This window comes from Setaria viridis, chromosome 7, assembly GCF_005286985.2.
Source record: "Setaria viridis chromosome 7, Setaria_viridis_v4.0, whole genome shotgun sequence".
NCBI classification, from domain to species: Eukaryota; Viridiplantae; Streptophyta; class Magnoliopsida; order Poales; family Poaceae; genus Setaria; species Setaria viridis.
The window spans coordinates 16,595,061-16,619,752 of record NC_048269.2 but is presented as its reverse complement, the minus strand read 5'-3'; the positions used below and the strand labels follow the sequence as shown (position 1 = coordinate 16,619,752).

At 48.6% G+C, this 24,692-nt stretch overlaps 3 protein-coding genes and 1 pseudogene across 5 annotated transcripts; 1 reads left to right on the top strand and 3 right to left on the bottom strand.

The window, feature by feature from the left end:
• Positions 1–7,134: 7,134 nt before the first annotated feature.
• Positions 7,135–8,249, bottom strand: LOC140223370 (uncharacterized; annotated as a pseudogene).
• Positions 8,250–10,406: 2,157 nt separating this feature from the next.
• Positions 10,407–11,594, top strand: LOC117864672 (F-box/kelch-repeat protein At3g24760). The gene has a single exon (XM_034748789.1). It carries the CDS (start codon positions 10,407–10,409, stop codon positions 11,592–11,594), a length of 1,188 nt encoding a protein of 395 aa, XP_034604680.1.
• Positions 11,595–12,439: 845 nt separating this feature from the next.
• LOC117864670 (uncharacterized) lies at positions 12,440–14,705 on the bottom strand. The gene is made up of 2 exons (XM_034748788.1): positions 14,698–14,705; positions 12,440–14,540 (listed from the first exon to the last, which is right to left on the bottom strand). Exons 1-2 carry the CDS (start codon positions 14,703–14,705, stop codon positions 13,214–13,216), a joined length of 1,335 nt encoding a protein of 444 aa, XP_034604679.1. The 3' UTR covers positions 12,440–13,213.
• A 4,570-nt stretch (positions 14,706–19,275) lies between these two features.
• LOC117865189 (uncharacterized) lies at positions 19,276–24,361 on the bottom strand. Of its 3 annotated transcripts, XM_034749330.2 has the most exons (5): positions 23,960–24,361; positions 23,513–23,693; positions 22,812–23,226; positions 22,585–22,704; positions 19,276–20,605 (listed from the first exon to the last, which is right to left on the bottom strand). In XM_034749330.2, exons 3-5 carry the CDS (start codon positions 23,193–23,195, stop codon positions 19,406–19,408), a joined length of 1,704 nt encoding a protein of 567 aa, XP_034605221.1. In that variant the 5' UTR covers positions 23,196–23,226; positions 23,513–23,693; positions 23,960–24,361; the 3' UTR covers positions 19,276–19,405. The 3 variants fall into 3 exon arrangements, with proteins under 3 accessions (XP_034605221.1, XP_034605220.1, XP_072151199.1); XM_034749329.2 differs by lacking the exon at positions 23,513–23,693 and having other exon boundaries at positions 23,960–24,360; XM_072295098.1 differs by lacking the exon at positions 23,960–24,361 and having other exon boundaries at positions 23,513–23,942.
• Positions 24,362–24,692: the final 331 nt, after the last annotated feature.

The window sequence follows — 24,692 nt, the reverse complement described above, 5'->3', positions numbered from 1 at the left end:
GCATGGGAAATGTTGGACTGACTATATCAGATTCTACTGATCGAGTTGTTCATACGCGATTTCCTCCAGTTGAGTCAGCTTTCTTGTGTACTTGTTTTGAGGCATCGCGCGGGTGATGAGATCCATAGACATGATGGTAGCCAGGGGAGTATGATGATGATGTGTTTGAACTGCTTCAAAGGTGTTATCCAGGTTTTGGATTGGTAGGCCCGCTGCAAGGTGGTGGCGGTGCTCTACTCTTGCGGCGTTCCTTGCTCGTCATCGAGTTCTTTAGGTTTCAGTCTCTTCTTCGACAACGTTGGCAGTGAGTTCATCCTGTGAGACGTCATCTGGGTGACGCTCATGTCACGGGTTTCTATCCTATTCTTCTTCTTCGTCGTCCTCTTGTCCAGTAATGAGAGCGAAGAGTTCTCATTCTGGGGAATAGCTTCCCGAGCTTGAAGTGATGACCTTCGTGGTGCCACCTTCCTGGTAGATAGGTGACATAGGAGCTCCCTCTTGGTATGGGAGAGTGTCGAGGTAGGCGATGAGGCGCGAATCATTATTTTTGGCAAGAGCGGGTGGCTTCATGTTGGCCCAATAGACGAATCTGCCTTGGGGAGTTTGATGTGATGACTAGGCCCTGTTGTGGTCCTGATAAAGGAGTTTTCTCGTTCGGGTCCGAGTAGTGGTCGAAGTCTTTGATCGTATCCGTATCGGATTGCGATTAAGACAGGGCAGCATGATAACTAGTGGTCGTATTGTGGAGTCCGAATGGGAATCGACTCTAACAGTAATCCGACTCATGCTATGGTTTATGCGCCAGCTCGTGCAGGTCAATCCGATCAGCGGAAGAAGTCGAGTTGTACTCGGACTCATCCCCCCAGCCTCTGACTAGGTTAGAAATTGAAAATTCGTCGAAATTCTCGATGAGATCCTCTAAACCTTGGTTCTGGAGCTTCATAGTTTGTTGTTTCTTTTCTGAGGTCGACACACTGTGGCAGTGGCAATTTCCAGCATCGTCTGCGATGCGAACCCAGGAGCCATGACAAAACGTCACGCCTGCTTCAAACGCGACGATTGGTTTGATGATGACTTGTGCCATCTAGTTCACCAGTTGATTCTTAGTGAGAGCCCCTACCTGGCGTGCCAGCTGTCGGTGTTTAAACCTGGCAACCTACCGAGGGGATGCCCGAAGTAGTGTTTTGGTTAGTGAGGCTCGCCGAGATCAGGAACTTAAAGGTAAACACATACACACGATTTAGACATGTTCGAGCTGCTAAATAGCGTAATACCGTACGTGTTGTGTGTTGGTTGGATTGAATTGCTTTGGAGGGGTACCTGCCACACCTTATATTACTGGGGGTAGGGTTACAGGTCGGTTGGTTACATGAATACTAGTCGGATTCGACTAGACGAGTTCTACTCTTATTACTACGAGTACTTTTTCTAATCCTCGACTAGTTCCTATCTTTCCACGTAGACTACGCCGTTCTGCGCCATAGTCTCCATGTCAGATACGTCTCGGTGTCCAGCCCTATATTTAAGATTGTCCAAACCTTCTGGTGGGTCCATAGATGTATGTACAACATCAAATAAAGAACAAATGATTTTACAGTGAAAGATGACATGCACAACCAATCAACCTTGCACACAGCCAAAACAAAAGCAAATATATTAACTTAAGAATAAACGAGTGGAGATCTACGTAAATCCATTAGAACGGCACCACCGAACAACGTCAACAACGTCAAAACTAAAGCAACGAGGGCAGTTTAGTAAAAAAATCACTCGCTCCATCTATGCAATAAACAAAACGCAGAAGCTTTCCCCCAACCAAATGAACTCACAAAAATTAAAATAAAGCATGAACCAAGAAAAGAGAATGCAAAGCCGCTAGCCTTTAGAACAACGCTGAGGATGTAGAGCATAAGAGTAGGAGACTACCCCTACCGTTGTCTCTTCCGCACAACCGCACCTCTGCTGGCCCCTCGCCGAATGCATCATCCTCAGCCACCTCTAGGACCACAGAGTGGCGACGAATCTCGTTGATTCAGTGGAGGTTGCTGGAGGTGAGCTCCACGAGCAGCTCCGCCTCGCATCGCATCGGAATTCAGTGGCCTCACCCGCGCCGAGCACCAGGAGGCGGTAGTCCTCCACGCAGGCGTGAAGCATCGAGTAGCCTTGGCGGCGGCCATGGCGAGGTGGAGAAGAACCGGGTGAGAAGCGGCGACCGTACCCCGCTGTGCGCCATGCCCACCAGCATTGGGGGCTTCGACGTCGGGCTGAAGGGCCCGGCTGCCACGCCACAGCCTTGAGCCGCACATCGCCTTGGCGGCCCTAGCCACACGCCAAGCCTCGGGCCACGAGCAGCAAACTCCGACTGAGGGTGCACCTCGTGTGTCTGCCACCGACAGTCACCGTGTACCTCTTCCCGGGCGACTAGCCGCCGCCGCTCCTCGACGGGGGTCATCGGTATGGAGCCTCATCTCGAGCCGTCGGCCATCACCGCTCCTCGACTCGGGGAACCCAGCCATTTCGTGGCAGATCCAGGCATGCTCGCCACGCCGCTGCTGGATCTACGGCTAGCTAGAAGCCCGTTAGCAAACAACGGCGGCCAGCACTACACCGCCCCAACGCTCCTCTTGCCGTGGGCCCGTGCTGAGGGTGCATTACGATCGAGTCGAGCGAGACGAGTCCCCCGTGCCTCGGCCAGCCATACGCCCCCCAGCCCCTACACCACGATGGTCTGCCGCAGCAACCCACGGCTTCAGCCCCTCGTCGGCAATGCTGCACCACTATGTCGAGCGACGTGAGCTCCCCGCGAGCCATCAGCTATCTCAGCCAGTCCTGCCACCAGCGGGTAGCGGCCGAGCAGATCCGCACATCGGTGGTCGGGACCTAGCAGATCTGCGCATCGGCGACCGTGGCCTAGCAGCGCTGCACCGGATCTGGGCCGATAGCCACACCCTGGGAGTGCCGCCTCAGATCTAGGCCGGCGCCCGCCAAGGACCGGGTGCGACATCCTGCTGCCTCCGCTCTAGACCCTCGCTAGAACCGACTACCGCCGGCTATGCCCTCGCCTTGCCAGCCACCAAATTTGGATAAGAAAGAGAGGGAGAGATGGGAGAGGAGAGAGAGAGAGGAGATATTTTTGAATGATTTTGAAATGGCTGGACGGGAAGAGCCGATACATTATTTATTCTGTCTACCACATGTATAAAAATACATTTCTGCACGCGTGTTTATACATGATGCGACATAATTCATCTCTTTTGACATACGGTACATATCTCGAGGAGGTGCAGAATCCAAAATGAACGTTCGGATAACTACTGTCATAACTCTACAGAGTATTATATCTTGATTTCCAAATAACGGAATGAAGCTTTGTTGGTTTGTTACAAGATGCCAAGACTACATAGTAGGTACAACAGTCCTTCTTGTCATCAGGAACCTCGTATTCAACATAGCCTTTCTCCTCGTACTATCTCCGAACATCCTCTACTTCCATTGCTAGATCGTCGTCCACCTCATTAATTTCTGCCAAAGCTTGGTTGATCTTGTGTAGATCTATATCAGCCAGTGTGTCCAAGGTATCCTTGGACAAACGGGCCAAGGTCTCCTGACTCAAGGTGTCGATGATCCTGCGAGGGCCCTCCACAGGGGCGAGTGGATCCATCTTCTCCCATGACAAGTAGCTGTTGATCTGTTCCTACGACATCCTCACCGTCTTCTTCTTCTTCCCCAATGTTTTCTTGGTCAGAGCCGGCGCCTCAGACTGGACAGAGGCATGTGAATCTGCCACTGGCAGCTTTCATTTTGATATGAACTCGTGGGGTTGATCTCGATCTTTCGATGACAAAAGGGGGATAACTCGATTAGGGGATGGAGATGACGTTCACGGTCCGACTACAACCATCCAAGGATGCTGCGCCTTAGCAACCGATACACCACCTCTAATGATCGTCGCGATCTTGTGGAGCACGATCAACCAAACCGTTAGGGTAATTCCTGCAAGCAATCGAGAAACAAGCAAGAACAAGTAGAACAAGCAACTCAATTGCAAATATGGAGATAAAAATCAATCTGAAATCATAAAGTTGGAGCTCTGAATCGAGTAGAACGGATGATTAGTCGACACACGCGTCTATAAGGAAGTAGCAATGACTAAACTTTCAATAAAACAAAACCTGAGTGTTTCTGGTGGCGGCTAAGAGGTATAAGAACGTGGGAGGACAACCACAAGGGTGTTGGGGTCGTGCTCCAACCCTAGGACACGTCCCTAATGGACCCAACTTCATACATGGCCCATTGGGCCAAAATAAGACGACGCAACACCTTGTATAGAAAAATCTCTCGGTGGTAATTTGATCATTGCGGCCGTCTCAGAATAGATATGGACATGAGTCCAGATCCATATGAAAATAGACTTCATAAGGATTCCATGAAGTACTTGAACGCCCCAATCCGAGTCCGTATGCGACCGTGGTGACCGTCACAAGTTGATGTTGTTCTACAGTCCGAATCCAACCTGCGCGAATCATTTTCCCTCTCGATCTTCTCCCTGGTTCCTAATCAAAACAAGTGTACGTGTCTCCATGGTCTAAATAAGATGGATATGAACTCAAGAGTGTATTCACCTGATGGTTAAGTTGACGAGCACGAGCGCGAGTAATAGAACCAGAAATTAGTATTTGTATCGGTATGGATGTATCATTAGTGTTGATGTCCTCGTCACCTTTGCTTCTGCCCTTGGACGAACTCGCCATCGCCATGGGTTGACTCCCTCCTCTTTTTTTTTTCTCCGAAGAACGCTCGCCGGCGATATATTTCACGATTGACTCCCTTCTCCCGACTTCTTTTTTGCCTGGACTGCCCAAGCCCGCACGTCTTTCCCGGATATATAAGATGCAGCGGCTCCGTCCGAATCCGGCCCCCTTTCCCAATTACGGGCCTTGTTTTGATTCTAGCCCATCATACTCAGAGCGAAACCCGAGAGCTGTTTCCGATTGAGGCCGCGCCGAAAGAGCCGTTACACTCGAGAGGGCCACCCGGTTTGGAATTGGTCTGCCTCCGTTTGGATCGCGTCTTCTCCATCCTTTTTCCTTCCTATAATAACGTGTACAAGTAACAAAGGAGGTGTTCGCTTTCAGAACAGAGCTCAAGGATGAGAAAGTGTTGTGATTACGGATGTAGGAGCCGTCAGTATTGAAGAAGACTTGCTGCAGATATCAGTTAGGTCCAGGGAGGTTTTCAGATCGTTCGATGTTCAGTGACACATATTTTGCACGTGCATACATCATTTGTTGGTGATGGGCAGACGATATTTCGTGTTAATTTACAGCAAAACTACTGATGATATCTTGATAGTGCTATAGTTCAGCGATCCGCAGGGTTTGTTACAGAGCTCAACGAGCCCAAAGGACATACAATTTGGATGACCTCAGACGGGCTAAGCAAAGCATCGGACTCCATCTGCCAGCAATTTAGCCCCTGCGTTGGACCTTCTGTATACCGGAGGAACAACGGCGTTTTCCCAGTTGAAAACAACTTGCGCGGAGGAACAAATAAGATGAGACCCTAATTAAAAAAATCATCCAAAATTCTTTCCCCATAATATACTTATACCACCAATACTACTCATCTATACCACCCATACCACCAGTAAAGAATTTACCACCCATACCACCAGTAAAGAATTTAGTGGTATACAATTAATCTGAGCCGTTGGATGTTTTTCCAACACTAGTATAGCTTAGTATAGGTAAAGAGCTCAAAATCAAAATGACCTGCAAATTATGACGGAGGGAGTATTTGGCTTTGAGCCTTTGACTTCTTGTTTTGATTCAGGCCCATCAAGCTCAAAAGGAACCCCCCTGGAGCCGTTTTCGAGCCGCTCCCTAATACTATACAGTAGGCGTTAAACTCGATAAGGCCCACCAGCCGGTTCGGAGTCGCGTGTAACAATGTCTCGCTTGGTGCTGCTGTTCGTTCGCTGTCAGAACAGAGGAGCTCGATGACAAAGTGTTCTGAATACGGAGGTAGGAGCTGTCAGTATTGACGACTCTGAACTCTCTGCTAACATAAGTTGGGTCCAGGGAGGTTTTTCAGATCGTTGGATGTTCAGTGAAAACATTTGTTGGTGATGGGCACACGAAAAATCAATCCCACAACCGGTTGGTGCACCACACCTTATCGCCCACCGTTCAACAAAAATGCTTGATTCGCGTCGTGCTTGCCACGTGTCCAAGGCCTGTTGACCGCTCTTTCCTCGTGCCTCGCTCTTCCGCATCTCGCGATTTCTCAGCTCGTCCAAGGCACATGTTTCGTGTTGATTTCTAGCATCTACTGATCATATCTTGATAGTCGTATAGTTCAACGATCTACATATCTTGATAGTCCTATAGTTCAAACATGGATGCTTGGGGTGCCAAGGGCTCTCTGTTCTCTGATTCTATCTCGACGATGAAGAGATCAAGTGGGTGGACAAAGGACTCGTCAAGCTCAGCGCACAGGAGATCCTGATCACGTCCAGCGCCATGGTTATACTCAATGTTTTACATTGCTTCTTTTTTTTTTATTGCAGTTTTAGGTGTCAAGAAAATACTGCCGCTTCTGCATGCAATTCAGCCCACTGCTTTGGCCGTGGGCAGTACACCGGAGACTTGTTGTGCTAGCTTGTTGAAGAGACCAGACTTTATTAACAAACCTACTTTATTAGTCACCATGAAAATTCATTTCAGCCTATATGTTACTCGAGTTATTAGATCCGTAATAAAAAGATAAAAGATATACATGTACTACATATAAACAACCATACGTATCAGTTCAGGCCTTCGATTTTGGCATCAGGTGCCCAGTATACAAGGTAATCATGGAATGGAGCTGAACTTCTTTGTTCATAACAGTACGTGCGAATGGGTAATATAGATGAACGCAGGTAAAATGTTTTGTTGTCAGTATAGCTTGCCAACTCAAGCAAGTGGAAAATCAGTTTACAGAATTACACGAGAACCACAGGGATTGTCAGGTCATGTACGCAACTTACAGAGATGTGAAACCTCGATCAAGTGATTCCAATATGCTTTAAAAGAAGATTTTCTATAACCACCACTTCATGGACTGTAAATAAGCGGCATGCATGTCGCATGAGCCAACATGGTTTTAGAATTAGTACATTGATAATAAACTTTTAAAAACTTTGATTGACCGAACAAACTTATGTTTCTGCAAAGAGTCGTTTGGTTGGTGTTTTTTTTTTCCAATTGAGCCTCTTTGTTACTCCAGAGTTCCTGGCAACTCCGGGCCGATGCCTTCTCCGACCATTGGCAGGGAAGGCTGCAGCTGAGGCTGTTGGAGTTGAAGCATGAGCAGGGGCATCGTCTTCTTCCTCATCGTCGGTGACCTCGTATTCGACGTAGCCTTTCTCCTGGTACTGTCTCCGGACGTCCTCTGCTTCCATTGCCAGGTCATCATTTGTCCTTTTAATTTCAGCCAAATCCTGATCTCATCCAGATCTATAGTGGCCAGACCGTCATGGATATCCTTGGGCAAACGACCCAAGGTCTCCTGGCTCAAGGTGTCGATGATCCTTCCAGGACCCTTCATTGGAGACAGAGGCTCCAGCTTCTTGAATGCGAGGTAGCTGTCGATCTGCTCCTGCGTCATCCTCGTCGTCTTCTTCTTCTTCTTTTCGGACGCCGGATTCACCATCTCAGCCTCGACTCCACTCCGGGACGGATTCGCCATTGATCGCTTGACTTTTTCTTTTCCAAGAGAGTCTCACGCTTGAATTTTCGCTTGGATTTGAGAAGCACGCGCCCCCCTCCCGTGTTATTTCGTAAAACTTGGATGGAAAACCTATAGCCAGAGTGCACGAGGCGCATCGGAATCGATCTGCTGCTCGGGTGGGGGCTTCACAACGCACCAACTAATCGTACAGGCAAGCAAGCAGAGAGATGGCTGGTGAGCATGCATAGGTGTTGAAAGTAAGTACTCTACAGTCTATACAACTGAAAATGATTGGCTACTTTCTAAGTTTCAGGGCAGCTGTCCATTCACTAGTTGGATTAGAAAGGAAGCGAAGAATATATGATAGATGTAGAGCGTGCAGGACTTTGCCGTGTAGCCGAAATGGATCAGGTCTTTTTTATCCTTCCAATTTATTTTAGATGTGCAGTGTTTTAATCTGTCTCTGCATCAACAAAAAAGAAGTAAAAAGGTTATTAGAGACTCAAACACTTGAATTTTGAATTTATAACGACACAGTTGAAAACTAAACATGGATATAACTCTAATATAAGTAAATTAAATTAAATATAACTCTCAGGCAACGTGACCTGGAGAAATCGAGTGATGCCAGCTGAAGAAAAGCTAAAGTTCCTTTTATCTGTATGTTGCGTGCCACGCCGAGTCTGAAACGATGGCTAATAGTAATATGCAACCTTTCCTAAAGACCTGTCTCGCCATGGTCTTGAAAGAGACGTTTGATGGATTATTCAAAAATGAACAGTTCGATGTGATGGATATATATGGATGTGATGGATGATTCAATAATGAACAGTTTGCAATCGCAATAACCATCGGGTCATTAAGGGTCCGTTTGGCACGGCTTTCACTTGTGAAAAAACAGCTCTGACTCTAGCTCATCTGGAAAAGCAGCTTTTTTTGACTCTGACTTATTTTGTAGGAAAACGTTTGGCAAAACAGCTTCTCCTAACGTTTTAGATTGAAAAGAAGGTGTCAAATGTCCAAAATACCCTTATATTTTTTTTCTCTTTTCTTTTTTTCTCCTCATTTTTCTTTTCTTTTTCTTCCTTTTTATTTCTCTTTCCTTCCCCTTCTTTTCTTTTCCTCCCTTCTCTCCTTATACGATCGGCACCTCCCTCCCGACTTTATCCGCCCGGCCCTCCTCCTCCGCCCCTCCAGTGCCACCCCGCCGACCCCGGCTCCCTCCGCCACCACGGCGCCGCACCGGACCTCCTCCTCTGCCCATCCGCCGCGATGGCGCCGCACCGGACCTCCTCCGCCACCGCCACCTAGCCGCCCCGACCCTCCTCCTCCGCCACTCCGCCTCCACCCCGCCGTCACCGGCTCCCTCCGCCGCCACCTAGCCGCACCGGACCTCCTCCTTCGCGCCGTCGGCCCCGGCCCTCCTCCTCCGCCACTCCGCCGCCACCCCGCCGGCCCCTTCTTTTCTTTTTCCCCTCCTCTCTCCTCCTCCGTCCGCCGCTGGACCGATGCTCCACCCCGCCACCAGGTAAGCGCCAAGGTTAGCGATGGAATTGGTCTCGTTCCGACGGGGAGAAGCCGCGATAAGCCACTATTTTTGGCTTCTCGCGCGGGGAGGAACGCACTCAGCGCATTTTGCAGGGCTTCCGCCCAGCTTTTTCTTGCGAGCCATTTTGACGGTGGCCGTTTGGCACGGCTTGAAAAGCCGCTCGAGAAGCCGGTGGATGAGCTGTGGCAAAAGGGCCTGTTTCAACCAATTTCGATTATTACTGCACAGTACTAAGGATTGGATGTCAAAATCACGTGGAATTGATAAAGATTAGCTCGTCACCTGGAATTTTCAAGGAACTATACTATGAGGTTGAGCATGAAGTAATTCATGTGTTTTCCTGCCTTCCTCCAAATTTTATGTCATTTCTTAGTGTTTCTAGGATTCAATCACGTATTTTTCTGCATTTATCCAACTAGAGATGCCTGCAATTTTCTTATTTTTATTTGCACCAGTATTTGTATAAAAAAACGATTTTCTTATTCAAACATTTTTTTATGTTCAGGTACACACCCACCCCACCCCAGGCAGCCAGCCCCCAACCCCCACCCACCGTCTAAAATAAGGCTCCGTTTGGTTCCTTTGCTTATTTTAGCACCTGTCACATCGAATGTTTAGATACTAATTAGAAGTATTAAATATAGATTATTTACAAAAACTATTACACATATGGAGGCTAAACGGCGAGACGAATCTATTAAGCCTAATTAATCTATCATTAGCAAATGTTTACTGTAGCAACACATTGTCAAATCATGGACTAATTAGGTTTAATAGATTTGTCTCGCCGTTTAGCCTCCACTTATATAATGGGTTTTGTAAATAGTCTACATTTAATACTTCTAACTAGTATCTAAACATTCGATGTGACGGGTGCTAAAAATAAGCAAAATTAACTAAACGGGGCTAAGGAAGCTTTTGTTTTCAGCAATATCCATACTTGGTTAGTGGTGAATAAAAAATTATTTTGATAATTGGGTTGAAGACTTCCTCAAAAAAAAAGTTGGATCTTATGTCGTTTAATTTCATAATTTTCCAGGGCCCTGGTACTATAAATGGAGCCTAGACCAAGCACCAGGCAAGCCAAGCAGACAAGCTCACCGAACGGACAAAGCAGAAAAGGTTACCAAAGGCATTTGCTGGCATGAGCGACGGGTCGGGGGAGTGGCGGGAGGACGGGGATGGGGATGCAGATACGGACGCGTGGTGGGATCGTCTCGGGAGGGACCTGACGGCGCTGATCCTGTCCAAGCTGCCGCTCCGCTCCATGCTCCGCGCCACCGCCGTCTGCAAAGCATGGCGCGCCGCCCTCCGAGCAAGCCCCTCCTTGAAACAAGGCCGCCCCTGGCTGTTCCTGCACGGCCGCAGCAACGCCGGCGTCCCGCGCATCGGCCGCAACGCCTTTGCTTACGACCCCGACGAACCGTCGTCGTGGGTCTCCTTCACCCTCCCGACCGACTGCGTCGCCGGCGCCGGGGGTTTCGCCTTCACTGCCCCCTCCCTCTCCCACCTCGCCTTCGCGCCGCTCCTGCGCGACGGCGCCTGGCGCCACGCCCCGCCCCTCGCTTCCTCACGGTGCAACCCCGTTATCGCCGCGGTGCCCTCGGGCCCAAGCTCTGAGCGCCGCCACCTGTTCTTGGTCATCGGTGGCGGGGGCTTCCCGGGGGGCCTTGTGGACATCGAGGACAGGCTTCCCACGGAGCTCTATGAGTACGATCGCCGCGGCGACGGTGCCGCCGCAGGAGGAGAATGGGAGCAGGCCGCGCCCCTCCCCGAGGAGCTCGGGACGGGGAGCTCTTCCTCCCTGTCACTCTCCTCGGCGCTGGTCGGGGACCGCTTTTTCTTCGTGTGCGGGATCTACTCGTGCACCGTGTCGGCGTTCGACCTGGCACGGCGAGCGTGGACGGCGCCGCGCAACCTGTGCCCGGTGCCGGGGTTGGTGGCGGCGTTCGTGGCGACGGGGCACCGGGGGCGGAGGCTGGTGTTGGCTGGAGTGGAGGAAGGGAGATGCGCGCTGGGGGTGTGGGACGTGGAGCGGCGCACGCTGGCGGCGAGCAAGATTGGGGAGATGCCGGCAGATCTGGCCGCCGGCGTGCTGCCGGGAAGCGTTCGGTGCGTGGGGCAGGACGGCTTGCTCTACGTCTTGAGCGAGGAGGAGCACAGGGGGTACCCGGCCTGCGTCTGCGAGGTGATCGACGACGACGGAGACGAGATGGCGTGCAGGTGGAGCAGGCTGCCACCTCTGCCCGCGCCGGCGGGCAGGAGTCGCTTCCGCCGGATGGTGGCCTTCTGCTCTCCCGTCCTCCTCCGTAATCACCTCCACACGGACTGAGCTATCAAGGGTTGGCATTGTGTTCAACAGTTCAGAGCAGTTTCAGGCTATCCTGCTGCTGCGACCTTCCACATATGCACACAGTAGCATACTCAAAAGCATTCGTACTTAAGCCTGTGAGAGACTCAATCGTGGGACTATAGTGGGTGTTGTACTGAGTGTGTGCTTTTGGATCGTCTTCTTCCTGTATGTGATTGTGATCGTTGAAAGAAAAGTATCGTTCATTCCTATATAAAATCTAGAAAATTAGGAGTACTCATGAATCAAACCTGAACTGGAAGATTTGACAAAAAAAGCCTTAATTCATTTCGTGTATTAATGGAATCTTATTGGTACATGGCACATTGAGCTTCGTTTGTATTAGGAAAATGCACATACAAATAGGATGTACACATCCCGCTAAAAGAAGATTTAGTTGGTTCTAGCCATCACAGCGTAATCACTTAGGCTATGATTGGATCTTGATATTGGAGGGCTTCGTATTGAAGGGTTCAATACCAAATCAGGCTGGTTTTAGAAATAGGTAACAATACCAAAGCAATTGTTTGAATGTTAGATGAAATTGCTAGACGGAATTCAACGAGGTAGCAAATACCAATTTGTGTTTGGATATGGGTGCAGTAAAGATTTGGCACCGACCCATCTTCTTCTCTCCACCAGGTCAGCCGTCTGCTACTCTTTTCATTGTCGATGAGCATGTCACCTACCACTACAAGAATTTTGAAATGAATCAAAAAAATTTGAGCACTCGTATCGAGTCAAGTACTCGAACTCGAGTACAGGAAACCCAATCAGCCGAATTCGCCCTAACCATAGTGCTTCAAACACTTGACGTACTCAAAAGGTAAAGGCAACGTACAATCAAAGATTATATATATTTTACAGACTTACAATTTTATTACAAGGACTCCCTGGCTCACAATACCACATTTTTTTTTCAGGCAGAAGCAGGTTACAAAATACTAAAATAAAGTAAGAATAAATCATCGACATAATTTACCATAAACATATATATTTCAAGGAAATGAATCAAATTGGCAGTCAAGGTTGAGCAACCAACACCGGCTGACTCTTCTCCCGTAGGCACACACAAATCTTTCTCGCTAGCTGCTAGCACTCCGGGTCGTGGTAGATACGATGACAGCCCCGGTCGGTGTAGGGTGCGCCCGGCGCAGCGCAGCTGCCGCGTGGAGGGCACGTCGGCCTGTTTGCATTGAGCGGGTTGATGTAGCCGGCACCGGCCGCCGGCACTGCAACCGCGGCCACAAGAATGACGGCGACGAGAAGAAGCGCTGGCACAGACGGCATGGCCGCCATTGGTTTCCTAACAGTCACCTTTGTGGAAGTGGATTGCTTGCCGCGAGCAGCTCTCAGCTGTGTTACTGAAGTTTCCGATCAGGGGATGGTGCTTTTTATATGCACACCGTGCAGCACAATATGATTGCAAATGCCATTGCCAGCCATTCCTTTTTGTTCTCTAGCAGCCCGTGAGATGCTGCCGTGTCCTATATGGAGCCCACTGCGTAATTGCTGCATGGCAGTGTTCACCTACCTTGAGCGTGCATCCATTGTCAAGACTCCAGAACAAAAATAACTCATTGTAACACGCCTGGTGTGTCTCAGTTGTTACATGATGTAATCGACACCAGATTTTCGACGCAGGGGACAAGAAGCTCCGCGGCGGCACACGAAGGGATCACGTCATCTTCTCCTCGGCCGCCGCTTCCGTTCCACCGCACGGGCCGTGACACCTGCTGCACGTCCGCAACCTTCTCCAACACCCTGTTCCTCTTATCGTACCTGTACATGTCCTCCTCGTCCACGGACATCAGCAGCACGCCGCCGGCGTCCACGGCGAGCGGCGCGACGAAGTCGACCGGGCGGTAGAAGTCCACGTGCCAGCGCAGCCACCACGCCGGCCTGCCGGGCTCGTCGTCGCCAGTAGCCACCCAAACGTCGAAGGCCGTGGGCGCGGTGGCGTGGGCGTGGCACAGCTCCCCGGCGAGCTCCGCCACGCGGTTGCGCCGGCCGACGGACCTGACGCGAGGAGGCAGCGGGAAGACCGCGAACGTCTCGTCGCGCAGGCTGAACCGGAGCAGGATGTTCGCGATGCCGTCGTCGTCGACGTCGTCCTCGCCGGACGCGGACGGGTCCATGGCGGCCCAGTAGATAGCGCCGCGCACGCAGACTGGCGGCACCGAGTCGTCGATGGGGAACGGCGCGTTCTCGGTGAACCTCCAGCCGGCGCCGGCACCGGCGCCCAGCCTGAGGACCTCGTGGCCGACGTCGTCGTACTCCACGACGACCGAGCCAGAGCGCCCGTCGGTGAATATGCGGTTGACCCGGTAGAAGAACCTTGACAGCACGTACCCGTTTGTCCGAGGGTCGAAGCCGATGGCAGCGACGGCCGACGTAATCATGGTAAACGGCCCGACGTTGGGGCTCTCCGTCGGCACGGCGACGGACTCCATGGTTGCTGGGTTCCACACGGTGGTGTGCGCCGTATGGCCCGTCGACGCGGTGACGGCGACCAGGCCGTTGCAGTGCGCGGCGCGGACGCTGACGACCCGCGGGGGCGTCACCGTCGTCGCTTCTTCTTCGTCGTCGTCCTCCTCCTTCTCGTCCATCGGCCACGAGATGGCGAGCATGGTTGGTGGCCTGGCGCGAGAGAGCTCGAGGTGGCGCCGGATGAAGGCGGGGTCCCTGACGGCGGCGCGCCATGAGCGGCAAACAACGGACCCGGAGCGCAGCAGGGATTCGGCGGGGAGGCGCGCCAGGACCTCAGAGACGAGCAGGTCCTCGGGGATGGTGGCGGCGGTCGCAGGCGGCGTGGGAGTGACCCGGTGGCGTTTTCTTGGTCTCCGGGGATCGTCGTCATGTTGGAATGATGTTTTGCCGTACGTGTGAGGAAAATGACCATCTAATGTGGCCCCGGTAACCAAAATGCTGCCATGCCATGATCAGAGCATGCCGACGGGGACCATTAGACGGCGATCGTTCGCTGCTAGTGGCTACCAGCGACTGCACATCCCTCTTACTGTTATTCTTGTTTCTTGCATGTTCCTTCTTCCTTCTTTCTTACTTCCAATGATACATCGTTCACCCCGCCATCGCTGACCACCACCAGTCGTCGTGCCGCGCCCTTCCCTTACCACTGCCGTCACTCGCCCCCCGCCGCCGGTGCCATCTACGCCTGGCTTCGCCACCCACAATCCGCCACCACCGCCAGACCTGCTGCCGCCACGGACCACCTCTAATAATCCCACCGACTAGCGACCATGCAAGACCCCCAAACCTAGAAACCCAAATTCCTAACCCTAATCCCCCTCCACCCTACCACCACCGGCCTCTACCGCCGCCCGCGGCCGGCGACCGCCATCTACTCCGCCTACCTCCCGCCGTGGCGTTGCATGCGTCTAGACTCTAGAAGAAGGGGATTGAAGGGGTTGGAACGGATAGGGGTTGCAAGTGGGTCGAGTCGTTCCATGATGTGTGTCCATTCGCTGTAATTAGGTAGCGGCGCCCACGCCCAATAGGATTTTGCACGCCGACGTGCAGTCAGACGTGGGTACAAGTACAATAATGTTTTAGTGCACTAGGTTGAATGAGATTTCAGCTATTTCTTTTAAGGGTTCGAGTGCCAAGCACATGATGCATTAAGCATTTTTTTGGTAGACCTCGCTCAGTTTGTAGCAAGATGGCGTGTTTAAACACGGGAATTTCGTACGACTGATCGAGCTCATAGGATTCTCATGGAATTCCAGTGCCGTGGAAGCTAGGGGCCAAGTAGTGTTGTACACATGTCATGCTTAAATCATCACCACGCTAACATGACGGCTGTTGTGCAAGTGCAACACAAAATGTGAAAGACTCGATGTAGATGCCTGGATACGAGTGGATCCTATAATCATCACGTGACCTACCGCGCAACAATTGCAGTGCTCCACTGCTCCACTCTTGCAACTTCGTTCGTGATCATCGATTCGATTGCTCATATTCAGAGGGAGACCGTTGCCCTACAATTCGTTGTCGGAGTAATGGGCTGTAGCAAAATGCACGAATGCACGCAATTGTTTATTAAAGGTAAGTATATTGCTACACGTCATTGATCTTATAGGTCGTCTTATGCAGTGTCATATAGGATGTTTGATGATGTGGAGAGAGAACAAGGAGAGAGAAAGATGTCGTTTCGCTAAATAATCGCCTCGTGAGCTAAATTTAGGATACGAGACAACTCAACAACCATTGTTCGAGTTGTTATTACCATGCAACTCATAATATTTCTTTTTTCATATGCATAAAGTAAGGAATTATATAGTTATGCCAGACAACTCATTGCACGGATTGTCTATTGAGTCGTCTCAAGATTACATATCCATGCATGATTACCTATTAGATGACACCAATATACTTGCCGTAAGGACCCATGCATCGAAAATTGTAGGGGAGCTGCTTGGCCATCCCTATCCAACCGTACACAACCAATATCAACTTGCTGCATCCCCAACTAACTTCCCACATGGCATTATGTGAACCTCTCTGGTTCATCCCACAAAGAGTATAATGTTCCTATTCTAGACGTGGAACAAATAAAGACTCATTTGGCAGGACTGTGGCTGTGGCTGAAACGGCTCCAGCTGTGGCTCCTCTGGTGGAGCAGCTTTTTTTTGCTCCAGCTTGTCCGGTTAGGAAAACGTTTGGCAAAACGACTTCTCCTGATTATTTCAATTGGATAAAAATATGCAATGTCCATAATACCCCTATCTTTTTCCTTTTTCTTTTCTTTTTTTCTTTCTTGTTTTCTTTTTAACTCCTATTCTTTCCCCTTCTTCCTTCCCATTCTCTATTCTCGCTGCAGCTTCTTTAATTTCTTGCAACAATGGGAACATTTTGTTCTCGCTTACGCCCTGTGAAATGAACATACTCTAAAAGTTGCCCTTAGCAAACTTTATCCTTGCTGTCATTTCTGGATGGCAAAGGTTTTAAGGTTGTGCTTATTCTTACCGCTTGGACGGAGATCTTTCCTATCTTTCGAGGTCCACCCTACAATATGGGGTCAAAAAAGCAAAAAAATAAGTGATTATTTTTAGCCCTTATGAAAAGAAAACAGATTCTTGAACCTCTTTGCATGCTCATCTCGCGTTAAGGTACTTCGAAAAAAAAAGGAAAAACGTGCTTAGACACCATCACGAGAAAATATTGATATTACTAACTTTCTCTATCATTTTGTTTGCTAGTGGCCATTGATTTTTAGTATATTTGGATTACCCACTAAAACTATGGGCAATTGGCTTGTTGGTGATTTAGTGAAATTATTGGAAAAATACAAATTGTATATACTAGAAAATTGTCGGCTGCTCGTGAAGAGATGCTAAAAAGCACTAAATCTGGTAGCCTGATCATGATTACCTACGTGTTTGGGACACAATTTTGCGGGACGCAAAGGGTCGTATTAGTTGGGAATTACAGTGCCGAAGAAGACGCTAAGTGTTGTACTCAGGTCATGCTTAAATCATCATCACGCTAGGATGGCGATTGTTATGCTCCATTAACTAAAAAGGTTAAAGAATTGCTGCATGAATAGATAATAGTAGATCCAATCATAAGCCTACCAATTGCACTGCTCCACTAGTCCACTCTTGCAAGTTTGTGATCATCAGTTCAACTGCTCATAAGAGAGGCCCTGGAAAAAGATTATATCCTACACTTCGTTGTCAGAGCAATGGCCCTGGAAAAAAGCAGAATGAACGCAATGGCATGGCCTTAGCTCCCGTATTCTCAAAAGATCTTGATTATTGCCATACCAAACACCCCAACTCCTCAGACCTGATCAGGTCAGGTTGGTGGAACTGGATCAAATGGAAATGGAAACGGGTCCTAAGTAAATACTAGCCCACAAACATTGTTGGACAGCCATTTTTCTTAGAAAGAACATTGCGGAACACCCTAACTAAGTTTGTTTTCCGTAGCTTGACCCGACTCCTCACACCCAGCTCATTATTCTTGCTTACAGCCTTTACGCCCTAACATAGGCTAGTCCCAATCCATAGTATCATGTCACGTCATTCGAATACACAATGTCGTATGAGAAGAGAATGATAAAACTTTTTATAATGCATAGTATCATGATGTTGTTTGTTAGGAGTCACAAGTCAATTAATTATTATATGAACTCTTTCGTGAAAAAAAACAAATTTATTGTATGAATTATGTCTATGACAATGGGCCCAAAATGTGTGGGGTCTGCAATAAGTTATTTTCGTACTCAAGCTATATATCTATCAAGATACCACTTTCATCTCTCTTCTTTAACTACTTGGCATATCATCAAATGTTCTAGGTGGCACCTAATAATTAATGCCAATGATACTATTCACCGAGAGTGACCTAATCTATCTATAGGTGCCGCCCATCCCAGTCAAAGTTCCCTATGCACCAAAATTGCAGGGAGCTGCAATAAAGTCAGCTTAGTTATAATCGATTGGAAGCGATTTGTTCAAATATTCCCCCCTCACAACAGAAATTTCAAATGGCGGAACAATTTTTTTGCAATATATATTAACTTTATTGTTCGGGTAACAAACTGGGTTTCTTGATAGCACTTTTTAGATGACTTGTGCAACAGTTTTGCATTGCTTGAATGATATGATGAAATTTTATTGTCTAATAATACAATTCAATTGTTCTTCTTGATTTCCTTGAAGTTTTCATGTCAATTCTTTTTCCATTGAAGTACTATTGGACACATAAATATGAATCAATGGAATATTGACCATGAGCTACTTGAACATTGTTAATAAACAACTGTAGCATTTACCTCATACCATTGGTACATGGTACATCAATGATGGATTAGCTAAACATTAGTAGAATGTAGAAAAATATTTTTCCTTTGTCCACTTATGATTTTGCGGCAATATGGTATTCCTGTGTTATTTGGATCGTGTCATCGTGATATGCCATGAAAATGGCTCAAAAGCAAAGTCCAGTATGTACCATATGAGTTCTTTACGTGGACGAGGAAATTAGGTTTGTAGAGGACGAGGAAATTAAATGAGAGGAAATTAGCCACGAGCCCACGACGGCACGACCCACAAAATAGTACAAAGTACAAACAACAGCTTCATCAGGCCAACTAGGCCTAGTAGGGTGAGTGAGGAGGGTGTGGGGCTAAAGTGCATGAGCCTAATTTTGTGGGCAGCCCAAGTAGAGCCCAGTCGCCACCAAAATATTGAATTTTTAAAACTTTTTATATGCCGCTTTAAAATATTAATAAATACTAGATCCTAAGGTTGCCGTCACGTGGACGATCTATATAAATATCCTACCAAGAGGATAATCTTTCCTTCTGCGTCAATAATTTATCTCTTTTCTATGAGCACATCTTAAAAAATCGTAACTTTTACATATATAAGATGGATCGAGAGTATTTTTTTTATCTAATTTTGAAGAGTCGAAGGTGTATAGTGTCTGATTTTAGAGTTGAGGGAAATAAACCAGATTTTGGCGATTACTAAAGGAGTCAAAATGGACTAGAAATCTCACAAAGTTGGCAAACTATTCTTTGTGATTTTAGTTCAGCCCTGCACATTGACTGTAACACACATACAGGACGTAAAAACCATGGAACTGAACATGAATACACCAGCCCCATAACCCCAACTTTCAAGAGCACAAGACATTTACCAGAGGAAACTCATCCACAAAGAACCTTGACTATATATATATGCTGTCTTGAACACTTCGATCTAGCATCAAACAGCGATCCATATGACACAGCACTATTAAATTTGTGTTCATTTTCATTTATGTTACAAGCCACAGTACTCCCTTTCATCATTTTCTCTACCCTGTGACAGGATGAACCCTGACCCAGCCAGCATCTGCTCCCTTAGATTCTTGATTGCTTGATACCTCTCCTCATCATGCTCAAAGTTCAGCATCCCGTTGCTACACCCTTCTGCCCAGTCTCCCTCCAATTCGTCATCCAGGTCCCGAAAGCTTCGCTCTAAGCGGCACGAATTGGCACCATCCATCCCTCTATCTGAAAAGGATTCATGCCTCTGCCTGCCTTTTGAGGAAGGAGTGTAGCTCCAGGTGTAAGTCTTGCCAATGCCATCGACATTCAGCTCAATCGAGTGCATTTCACTGCCTTCTGATGCATCGTCTGTGCTGGCTTCGCTGCAGTTTCCACCATTTCTGCAAGCAACTGCATCAGCTGCAGCTGCGCCAGTTTCAGATGCATGGGACAATAGCATTGGATCAGTTACTGGTTCCTGCTCTTGCCTAGTATCCAGATACGCTTGGAGCTCGTCGCGCAGCTGATTAACAGCTGCATTCTTCTCCTCAAACTGTAGCCGTGCTTCCAGGAGCTTCATCTGAACTCTTTGTTCGCGCCACTCATCCGCTAACTGAAGCATCTCACGCTCTTTCTGAAGCTCTTCTTGTGCCTTCTCAGTTTCTCTCTTCAATGCCTCCACCTCGGCCTTGTCCTCGTCGATTCCTCTGATGAGCTCGCTGCAGATCTTCTCAACCCTTTCTTTAGATTTCCTCTCCCTTTCAAGTTCTTTTGTCACTGCCTGCAGTGAGGTTTCAGTGTTGGCTAAGGCAACGCTTAGTTTCTTGTTTGCCTTCTCTGCTCTTTTCCTTGACTTCTTCTCACTGTCCAGCTCCGAAACTATGAATTGAAGAGCATTTGCAGCCTTTTCCTTTTGTTTGACCTTCCAAGATTCCATTTCTTCTGTTAGTTGCTTTTTTAAGCCCTTGATTTCGTGGGCATCTGATTTTTGTTCTCTCATAAGCCTCCTCACATGAGCACGAGCAACATCAAGCTCAGAACGCAATGCAGAAATGAGTGATACAGTTGACGGATTCAGTTCTCCAGGTCCCCAGATGTGGGCTAGTACTTTCACAAGTTCTTTAGATGCAATCAAGCTGTTCTGCAGATCCTGCAGGTTGAATGTTTTCTCCTCAGGACATCTTGAAACATCATCTTGGGAGCATGTACCTACCTGAAAAACATTAACAAATATTTGTAACTTCAGTGACAAGTGCTATCATTATTAGAGATCAATGAATTTACTAATATGAAATGAACAAATTCAGCAGTTTTTCCTAAACCACCAACTAGTGACTGTCATTTTACAATGTCTAGATTGTACTAAGCAAGAAGAAATACATCATATTCGAGAAAGTTTGTTAGACTTTTAAAGCCTCATAGACTCACTTATGGTAGATAAACAGTGTGATACTGTACATCCAGTAAAAGTAATATACCAGTATACCGTATACCAATATTATGTCTTCAGTAGTATTCGTAGTTGATATAAAAACACCAAGTAAGCACAAATCAGACGCATACTGATATCCTTTATCAAAAAAAGGAAAAGGCAGCATGACTGAAATTTAATTCCCTGCCCCGGAGAAGGGAAAAAAAACTAAAAATGAAACACATGTTAGCCACATAATCAAAGATCTCTGAGATTGTCCTGGTTCTCAAACATCAGGTTGGATTATTTTTAATTGAATATTAGCTTCAACCAACCTTGCAACCCCATCCAATTTGCTTTCTCAAGTTCCAACTTCCAAGGTTGTTCAACTCTTAACCAATGTGTTTACACCCCATATACCTAAAAGGCAACTACTGCTCAATAACTAATCCTCATTCCTCCCTAACAGCCTAGCCAACAAAGTATCATTGACTCGTGCTGAGCCACTTCATCAGTATAATAAACAATTAAGCTGGTACAAGCTAGCTCATAGCCAGTTGCAGAAGTGGACAAGATGCATGTGCATATCAAAATGCCTCCTTGGAGACGCGCCTCACATTTCCACTGCTTTCATGCTTACAGAATCAACTTGCACTTAAAGGTGTCCTATGTCTGAATGAGGCACCAAAAGTTTTCACCTTTCTGAAGTGAAACATTCCTTTTTACATGGAACTAGGTCGCTGTTCTCTAAATTTTTAAGTAGCTTCAGAACTCAAAGTCCGCACCTATGCAGTGCACTATCCAGAGAGCAACTATTAGGAAGTCACAAACAAGATTTCTTGGAACCTGGGAATAGCATATTGAACTTATGGAAACTAACTTTGGTGTCAAAAGATATATTACCTTTTTCGAGTGGAAGATATCTTATTCTTACAACTAGCAAGGTTTATATTAAATACCATGAGTAGCTTGATAACTCAGACTCAGAACCTATTCAGACACAGCACCTTTATCTTCTTTGGTTAAGTTACTTCAAATTTGTAGTAATCACTTCAATACTGACTGAATCAAGAAAATATATAGCTTTGGAAGCTGGCTAAGCATTCATCTTCAGAATAAACTTGCCCCTGATGGTGTACGGCTATGAATGATGTGTGAAAAGTTTTAGCCATTCTGAAGTAATACACTCCTTTCCTTTTACTTAAATCTAGGTCGGCATTGCTCAAATTCATAAGTAGCTTCGGAACTCAACAGTTAGCAGTTTAGCACCTTCCTACGAAGCCTACTATTCTCGGGTGGTCAAAATAATGCTTCCTTAGAGCATTGGAATAGAGCACAACAAAATAATCAAAACCAACTAGTGTACTACATTGGGATAGAGTGTTAAAAGCTATCACCTTTCCAAAGCTAGAGATTACTTTTCTTCCAATTAGTTGTTTTTTTATGCATCATAGGAAGCTCGAGGACTTCACTTTTTTTAGATCATAGCTGGAGAACTCAGAGCCTATGCAGACACTCCATCCTTTACCATTTTGGTTAAATTAGTGAAAAAAATAGTCACTTCAATAATGACTGAATCAAGAAAGTAGCTTTGGAACTTAGCGGTGTTGTTCATCCAAACAAAACCATTTTCACAACATGACGCAGAGTAGCATAATGCATAGAAGTTTTTACGATTTTTCAGGCGACAATTTTCAGCTGAATTGACCAAATTGTGATTTTGCAAATTGTAATTGCACTACAGTCAGAGCTTTGCAAATTGTAATTTCTGGTTTTGTTACCTCCATCGTACTGCCGTTGCTCATCATATCGGCCGAAAACCACCGGCCATAGCCGCTGCGCCGGCTACCCTTGCCATCTGCCTCCAAAATCTTGCTCCGGCTTCTTGACCTCTTGGACATCTGAATCACAAGACAGAAAATACCAACTGGTGGTCACTCACAAATGCCCCCAAATAGCGCGACGAAATCATCAATTTGCTGAACCGATTCGATTCGCCACCGCTCACCTCCGTGGACCCGCCGCTCCAGGGAACCAAGCTCCGGCGCGCCCCCGCGGCGTCCGCTTCAAGCAGCATACCCCTGTCCATATTCTGCCAGAACGCGTCGACGAGCCTCCTTGCCGACGTCGACGCCGGCGGCGGCCGCGCCCCGTCGGCACCGCCACGGCAATGCCGGCTCCGGGACGACTCTGACATGTCCCCGGCGCCGGCCCGGCGCCGCGGCAGCAGCACCGCGGGCCGCCTGGACCGCAGCCTCCTCCCGGCCGCCGGGTCCGAAGCCCCCGACGACGACACCGCGCGGCGCTTCCGGATCTTGTGGGCCAGCCTCACCGCAGCCGCCGCGGCAGCCTCGTCGCCGGCAGCTCCCTCCCCCGAACCCCGCCTCGGCATTGCAATCTCCCAAGGTTCTTCTCACCTCCTCCTGCGCAGCAGCCAAAAACAAGCAGAGCGCAATGCGGCTGGTGTCAATCAGTGCTCGGTCTCGCCGGCCACTACTGATGCGGTCAAGAAGATGGGGAGATGCTCATGATGAGAGACTGTCACATCAGTCAGAACGATCAAAGGGGAAAGAGGGACAGCGAAAGCAAAAGCGGTAAAAGGATGGAATCGATGCAGCTTTAAAAGAAGGAATAAGAAGCAAGCAGGGGAGCAAGAACTGGCGAGCGAAAGCGGGTCGATGTGACCGTCACACACAGAGAGGAACACACCTTTGTTAAGCTAAGCACAGGAGGCCATTGGGATTTGGGAACCAAGATTCGTCCTTCCTCCCCCGTCCCGGCTTTGAACCGACGACGACTGAAGATGCGGCTGAATCGTCTCGAAAATGCGCGAAAAAGGAACCGAAAATCACAGGGGCGGGCGGGGGATGCTATGGATTAAAATGTGGAGCTGAAAATGGCAAAGAGATAAAGAAAAGGGTGAGGGAAACAGCTTTCGCGGAGGCCGAGGAACACACAGTTCCAAGGGCCCAAGAACCAAACCAAGCGAATACGCGATGGAAGGCAATGTGTGGTGCCCCCCAAAGAATGGCAGCAGGACTGAGCAAGAACCTCGAGATCGCAGGGGGAAAAGCAGGGGAACGCAAAAGAAAAGGCAGAAGAAGGAAGGAGGAGGAGAAGAGAGGAGGCAGGAGAGGTGAGCCCCGAGTGGCGTACCCATTGATGAGCTGCCTGGCGTGCCTGCCCGCCTGTCCGCCCGAGCTCGGCCGATCAGCCGCTGCTGCTGGCTCTGGCTGGTGCCGCCATCATGAGGGCTTTGGAGCTTCTGCTCAGCTCGCACGGGTGGGGGTGATGGAATGGAACGGACGGAGGGGACAGGGATGATGGGTCAGTGCGCTCGGCCGGGGCGTGTACGCTGTGGTGTGTGGCGTACGCGTGCGTGTATGTGTCGACGCTGCTCGAGGCCAGGGGCGGGCAGCGCGCGTGAGCTGTCGTCCCGGCCCGGGGTGGGTGCCTCGTATGATTGGGGCTTGTCGGGAACGGCTGGCCGGCCGGCCGGCCGGCCGATGGTGGTGGTGGAGCGTGGGCGTACGCGACGCTACGGCCGCCGAGGTGCGGGGCACGAGTAGGAGGAGTAGGGCGGCGGCGTGCGGCGGGGATCCTGGTGCACTGTACGCTTCCAAACCAGGGGGGCCAGGGGAAGAAGATGGGGGCCGGCCGTGGCTCCGTGGCTGGCAGGCTGAGCACATGCGAGGTGCCGTTGCAGTTGCGGTCCTTGTGTTCTTGTTTTTTTTTCCCTTTTCCACCCACTGCGCTATGCACGTGTAAAGATGCTTTTACGTAATATTTTTACAGATATGCATATTATGACGTAGTGTGTATGGGTATGAATTTCAACAATTGTCAAGTGGCATCTCTCAGTGAGATTACATTGATCGGTAAGACGGTA